The sequence below is a fragment of the Haliotis rubra genome, unplaced genomic scaffold, assembly GCF_003918875.1.
Source record: "Haliotis rubra isolate DU_JTF1 unplaced genomic scaffold, ASM391887v1 Scf2, whole genome shotgun sequence".
Lineage (NCBI taxonomy): Eukaryota > Metazoa > Mollusca > Gastropoda > Lepetellida > Haliotidae > Haliotis > Haliotis rubra.
Window position 1 is genome coordinate 8,414,753 of NW_025766002.1, and position 7,354 is coordinate 8,422,106.

Sequence of the window (7,354 nt, forward strand, 5' to 3'; positions counted from 1 at the left end):
TGGCGACGTGCATGCGTGTGTATGTGTATGTGTGGCTGCTTGTACTAGCTCAGACTTAAGCTGGTTTTATAGTGCTAGCCCACTGAGATACGATGCCGCAGTTAAGCATGAATACCCTACTCAGACACATTATACTGACTCCGAGCCGACCAGTCCGTGTTGTACACAACAAGTACCATATTTTAACGTATTTTGGTACGACGCGGTCCGGGATCGAACCCGCGACCTTCCGCTCTCCGGGCGGACGCTCTAACCACTACACCACGGAGGCGGCTTATTCTTTAAACAACAATCAAACAAAAGGAAATGGTATTAGTTCCGTTTTCTCAATACTTATGGATTCCCTAACAACAGGCAAAACCTGATGGAAAGACAAACTGTGGCAAGTGTTTGCAGATTTTATTTGTCATGTTAGAAACGATCAGCCCATGGTTATGGATTGGCTGGTCGAGTCTGGTGCGTCCCTGCCAATCTGGTTAAGCTGAAATAGAACAACCACACAAACAGTTAGTGAGTTAGATCGACCCCTTCCCTTAACAGAACCCATGGGATTTTGTTCTGGTTTTGATTATACTATGAAACAGATGCGCATATCTGTCAACATTAGCTAAGACCGACCAAGGTTAAAGGCGAGCACATTCTCTGCAGAATCCCCTTGTGTACAATTTAATCAAAATATGTCAAGATTGTGTTATATTTAATATTTCTAAACACTGCTCGGGATATGACTAAACATCCTGTGAATAGAGTTTACACAATTTGAATTACGGTACAGTAAAGGTGCACACGACTTCCGTGTCCAATGCAAACCTTATGGGCAATTTTAAATATACTTATATAGATACTTCAAGGATAACTGCACTATTTTAATTTTTCACAGACACCACTGACTTCAAAATGTTGGCTCCATGTATTACACACGTGCAATTATACATTATATGCAGGACAATCCTGCATTCGAACCAGCCGTTGTCAAGAAATGTTTTGCTCTTTTAACTATTTAGATTTCTTCAGAAACAAAAAATGTGTACTTTACTCAGCAAAGCCCATGATGGGAAACGAGAAAAATTGTGTGTAGTCAGTTTGATGTATATAAGTTGAAATTCATTGTAGACACCACCAAGAAATAGTTATGGTATAATTATATCAGTATTAAGGGGTTTTTTTCTCTTAGAATCTGCACTTGGAACACTTGCCGATGCAATCTGGCCAAATTAAGGTTCAGAATGCTTAAGATCACTATTTTTCTCCTTATGTGTAAACTTGAATAGACAATTTTCAATAAATAATGAGAAAATGCGATTTGAATGTTTGGAGTCTATTATCTCCAAATTAGGTTTAAGTGACTTAGAACACACTGGTTTTCAGTCGACGACTTGGTAACTGAGGCATCGTACAATCCGCTGATCAGTCTACTCACTGACACATTTCATGCAGGTGTTACTACTGGCGGTACCATCATCTACACGATCAACTACAAACATAAGTAATGAAATGTTTAAAATAAGTACTTACAGAATTTACAGGCCACGTATACTGGTTCAGCTTCGCCACCAACCATTGGACACAATTTCTGCACGGAGCACCCTACTCGGGTAGCGGTGCTGGTAATCTGGGAAGAAAGGATGGAATACATGTATACAGAGAGAATGAGGGAGCCCTTTTGTAGTAATGAAGCCTGGGCCATCTCATGTCACAGTTCTCCCTGTGGTCTCGGAAGAGAAACTAGTACTATTTCTTCCCATGGCAAGTTTTCACACGCAAATCATTGGTCATTTTGTTGGCTCAGGCAAGAAGGTATCTGAATTGTTTTAATTATATTTTATTGTCACAAATATGAACTTAACGTCACAACAGAAAAAATGGTAGCTTAAACAACTGTATATAATTGGAGATTCACGTGTATGAAGTGTGCGTCTAGTAATCAAACAATCAATAAGATAAGATAAGGGGCATCCTTGCTTTATTGTAATCATGGAGATGTTTCTATATAAACTACCATTATTGCCAAATATATTCACCAAGCCGTTTATGTAAATGATATTATACCATTTTCCACCAGGAAACGAAGTTATTCATTCACTGTCCTTAGTGTTTCGGGAACGTCCCAGAAGATTAAACTATCCGACTTTCACATCTTGAGTGTAGTTTCCGGTTAATATTAATTATTATTACCACGTGGTCAACGTATGGGTAGTTGCATACTAATCTCGTACGTAACATGAGTGTCGTATCGCGTTGACCTGTGCCGTAACGACTTGACCTGACATTTTAACGATTTGATTGGATTACCGATGACATCTCAGTTAGATGCCGTTGTGACTGAACTACTTTCTCATTCATAACAAACACATGGATTCATTCATTCTGCAACTTATAATACACGTTATAATAGTTCAGGGGAAAAGTTACTTTACTACACTATACATGGGGGTAGAGCGAACTGTATTTCTATTTAAAGATGACAAATTTAATATTTAACGACGATAAATCTAAGGCAGAAAGTAAACAGAAAAGCGACTGTGTAGGTGACCTAAATTAACAATCCTCGTTCAGGGCTAACTGACGCGCTGTTCTATTGACGTGCAAAAAGTGTACTTTATCATCTGATAAAGTACTGTCGGCGCCTTGGATCTTTAAGCAAAGCATCTTAAAATATTCTATGAAGAGAAATATTTGCTTCCTTTGAAGCTTCTGTTTGGTGTTATTAAGTTTTTAAAGCGTTTCCACATGGTTTGTCTTCCTTATCAAGTAAAACAGATAAGAACTATATATATTCAATTGCGCATATTCAGGAATGTCAAAAGAAGTGCAAAGGGTAATCCTCAACAAAATTCTTCCGCAACCTCTTTATGAAACCGGTTTTGGTTTGAAGCATAAAATTACCAAGAATACGCTATTTTGTCAATTTTATGCAGGTAAGACGTGGGTAATAAATAAAATTCCACACTCTGTCTCGTTACATACGAATTATACGAAACTCATGATCTTCCTATGGTTTCTGACCTTGCTTTCGCTCGGTCTTTACCATAGACAGGACACTCGTTCGTATTTAAATTTGGAGGGTGATTAATGTATACATTCTTGACCAACACAAAGATTTATTGTTACCTCTTTCAGAGCAGTAGGGTTATCACTCCACGTAGCAATGGCTTTGGTGATGGCGTCATCCACATCGGTTCCATGTGAGAAGATGGCGGATGTGACCTGAGGCATCTCCTGGTTCACACAGCTCTCAGTAATGCCATCTGCTTCTCTCATGTCGAACACATCCCAGACCTGATACAACATACACTCGGTCGTCATCACATTTGACACTGCTGATTGACTAACATAAAATCAATATAGAATGTGTCTTCATATATTTTCTACCCGTAAAGATCCGGGTTAGAATGAGTCTTCAGTAACCATGCTTGTCGTAAGAGGCGACTAACGGGATCGGGTGGTCAGGCGGCTTGCTGACTTGGTTGACACATGTCATCCGTTCCCAATTGTGTAGATCGATGCTCATGCTGTTGATCACTGGATTGTCTGGTTCAGACTCGATTATTTACAGATATATTGCCACATTGCTGGACTATTGCTGAGTGCGGCGTTAAAAAACCCAACCCATCAATCATATATTTTCTTTTTTGTAGGCTGAGGTGTGGGTGATTTGTTTGTACCCGGTGGTTGAAGTTAGCAATCAAAATAAGCAGGTCGAAGGTTCAAATTGTACTCCATTGTGTTCTGTCTTTTGCTTTGAGCTGAAACGCCATGATACACTGCTATACTCGTCAGTTAGAAGCGACGTTAACCCTATGCCACCATGCTTCTGGCGTTTAAGTAAGTAAACCACGGTGACAGTTAAAAGGCATGTAACAATGTAATTGCGTTTAACGATCCGTTGGACAATATTTCAGTTACAAGACAGCACGTCACCCCTGCATGGAAAACACTCTTAAGAAAGATATTATCATTTTACCGAAGTCCTCATACACCGTGACAAACCGAGAATCATAATCAAGGTAAATCTCAGATTCAACATATATCTTAGGAATACGGCACATCGGGCGAACGCTCGGAGAATCGCTGCACCTTTCTGTCGGGTTAATTGTCAGTTTCTATTTGGCTTTTAGACGAGAGACGCAGTTCTTAAATGGATTCATGTCATTCAAAAGAAATAAGAGCCAGTTGGGTCGCAAAACAACTAATCTTTTGTATAAAGTATGACTGTCTCACCAATACTATGCAATTCACAAAGCACAGCCATTCTCCTGTTAAAAGTATTGATCTCGTTATCTGTATACTACTTACCAAGTCAGGTTCGTCACTGGCCTTCCTGATTTCGTTCATTGATGCTAAAGCTGTTTCCTGAAGCTCAGGGGAAAGGTTTTCGGCAACTGCCAGAGCCACTATGGCGCAAAACACGAGGACTTTCATGGCTGATGTGGAACTCCCTTTGGAACTGTTTAAGATTTAGAAAGAAACAGAGCTTGTAACATGCTTTGACCCTGTAGGCATCAGCACGTCAAATATGTCAGCAAAGTTAGTAATAGATCGACAGGGTGTCAATATATGTCAGCCATGTTAGTAATAGATCGACAAAATGCATCGGCAATGAGTCAACATCGTATCAGGGCATATGTGTCAGTTCTATCTTAATGTTTTATCAACGATATATGTGCATACACCATCAATGTGACTGTTTTGTTTAAGAAACACTTGCATTTTACTACATTGTGTTTGTTATCCGTGTGTTAACCATTTTAAGCAGCGTGTATTTTATAATATGAATGTATAGCTAGAAAGCGTGCATATCTAGTCGATGTTCCCTTCCATGGCGAAGTGAACCATTCAATTAGATTTGGGCCTTCTCGCAATGGATTTTGGTATGTTTTAGTTGTTTCACAAAAAAATATATGCTCTTTTTTGTGATTTATTGTCTGCTGTGTAACGCCACACTCAGACGGCGGTGGACCCGTGAAGATCAGGGGTAGAATAGGTCTTCAGCACACCCATGTGCTTGCCATAAAAAGGCGACTATCTTGTCGTAAGAGGCGACTAACGGGATCGGGTGGTCAGTTTCGCTGACTTGGTTGACGCATGTCATCGGTTCCCAATTGCGCAGATCGATACTCATGCTGTTGATCACTGGATTGTCTGGTCCAGACTCGATTATTTACAGACCGCCGCCATATAGCTGGAATATTGCTGAGCGCGGCGTAAAACTAAACTCACTCACTCACTCACTCAGACGGCGGTGTGTAAATAATGGAGTCTGGACTAGACAACCCTGCAATCAAAATCACGAGCATCGATCTTCGCTACTGAGATACGATGACCGAATCAGAGAGCCTGATCACATGATGGCTTTAGTCGCCTCTTTAGCCAAACATGGGTTTCTGAAGACCAATTCTTACCCGGATCTTCTCGGGTGGATATGTTGTACCGCAACATTATAAAGATCGTTTGTTCCCTTTTTGTTGACGTGTTTAGGCATATTGTACTGCACATATGCCCCCGATACCGATACACTGTGAGTCCACGATACCGATACTGTGAGCCCACGATACCGATACTGTGAGCCCGCGAAACCGATACTGTGAGCTACCAATACGGTGAGCCCGCGGTAACGATACTTTGAGCCCACGATACCGATACTGTGAGCCCGCGATACCGATACTGTGAGCCCACGATACTAATACTGTGAGCCCGCGATACCGATACTGTGAGCCCGCGATACCGATACTACTGTGAGCCAACGTGAGCCCACGATACTAATACTGTGAGCCCTCGATACCCCACGATGCCGATACTGTGACTGTGACACCGCGATACTGTGACACGATACTGTGAGCCCACCGATACTGTGAGCCAATAATACTGTGAGCCCGCGATACCGATACTGTGAGCCCACGATACCGATACTGTGAGCCCCCGCTACCGATACTGTGAGCCCGCAATACCGATACTGTGAGCCCACAAAACCGATACTGTGAGCCCACAACACCGATACTGTGAGCCCACGATCCCGTGACCCCGATACCGATACTGTGAGCCCACGATGCCACCGATACCGATACTGTGAGCCCGCGACACCGATACTGTGAGCCCGCGCTACCGATACTGTGAGCCCACGATACCGATACTGTGAGCCCGCGACACCGATACTGTGAGCCCGCGCTACCGATACTGTGTGAGATACTGTGAGCAACGATACCAATACTGTGAGCCCGCGACACCGATACTGTGAGCCCACGATGCCAATACTGTGAGCCCGCGACACCGATACTGTGAGCCCACGATACCAATACTGTGATCCCGCGACCATGATACTGTGAGCCCGCGACACCGATACTGTGAGCCCACGATACCGATACTGTGAGCCCGCGACACCGATACTGTGAGCCCGCGACACCGATACTGTGAGCCCTGTGAGTCACGATTAAAACTCGGGTTCGATTCCCCAACATATGAATTCTACCTCTAAAATCCCTATTGTGAAATGACTGGAATACCGTTAAGAAAGGCCTGATACTAAACTCATTCACCCCTCTGGAAAACCGATATATTGGCAAAAAGAACAAGCAAAAAGAGAAACTTACCAAAGTCGTAACGGATGTTGAAAGGAGCTGACTGAATGTTGAGAGACAACCAACGCCCTTATATACCATCAGCTGCACACTGCAGAATGCTTACCAGAATGAAGAAATCATAATAAGTGGCAATATGCATGCTTAATATGGCATCAGCTGCATATTACATGAAACACTTGTTTGTAAAACCGAGAGATTCCTACATATATGCATTTGATTGATCACTAATCAAATCATTTATTAACTCAATTGACGCTTATTAAGTATATCTACTATCACAATAAACATTAATTAATTGGCTTGTAACTATTTTATGAAATCACTGTTGAAGAGTTGTGAGTTTACTGGGGGTGGGCCACAAGTTGAAGCCCTTACATATTTATGAAAAATATAAAGACAATGCCAGGGAGTCGATTTTACTGGACACATATATATGGCAAAACAGCAGTGAATATTATGTGAATGGATAACAGAAACAGGGCTACAGACATCTATTTCTCAGAATTAAGCCTTAAAGTTGAATATGAAAGGAAAAGAGAAACCAGTGCACGACAGAGTGAGATTGTGCGTTCATCTGCACCTGTATGATATTGTGATCGTGAGTTTAAACATACTATGCCTTATCAGCAATGCCTCACATGAACATAGCCATGTTGGACACAAGAGATGCTTTTTCCCTTTTCCCGTTACTTTGAATTCAAGGTTTTCTACTGGGCTAGTAAACATATTCATTTCAGGTTTAACCCTTTGATCGTCCATAAAGATCACTCGGTTAA

The 7,354-nt window shown here is 41.8% G+C and overlaps 1 protein-coding gene across 1 annotated transcript; it reads right to left on the reverse strand.

Annotated features, from left to right (window-relative positions):
* Positions 1-385: 385 nt before the first annotated feature.
* LOC124275239 lies at positions 386-6,680 on the reverse strand. Its single transcript, XM_046710721.1, has 5 exons — positions 6,588-6,680; positions 4,297-4,447; positions 3,112-3,279; positions 1,516-1,612; positions 386-481 (listed from the first exon to the last, which is right to left on the reverse strand). The coding sequence occupies exons 2-5, from the start codon at positions 4,420-4,422 to the stop codon at positions 477-479; spliced, it is 396 nt and encodes a 131-aa protein (XP_046566677.1). The 5' UTR covers positions 4,423-4,447; positions 6,588-6,680; the 3' UTR covers positions 386-476.
* Between the last annotated feature and the right edge of the window lie 674 nt (positions 6,681-7,354).

Bases quoted from the DNA above. Each gene is read 5' to 3' on its own strand.
- LOC124275239 (XM_046710721.1), bottom strand. From the start codon at position 4,422: ATGAAAGTCCTCGTGTTTTGCGCCATAGTGGCTCTGGCAGTTGCCGAA. The intron at 3,280-4,296 runs GTAAGTAGTATA...ATGTTGTATCAG, and splicing joins CCAGTGACGAACCTGACTTG to GTCTGGGATGTGTTCGACAT. The intron at 1,613-3,111 runs GTAACAATAAAT...CTTTCTTCCCAG, and splicing joins ACCCTACTGCTCTGAAAGAG to ATTACCAGCACCGCTACCCG.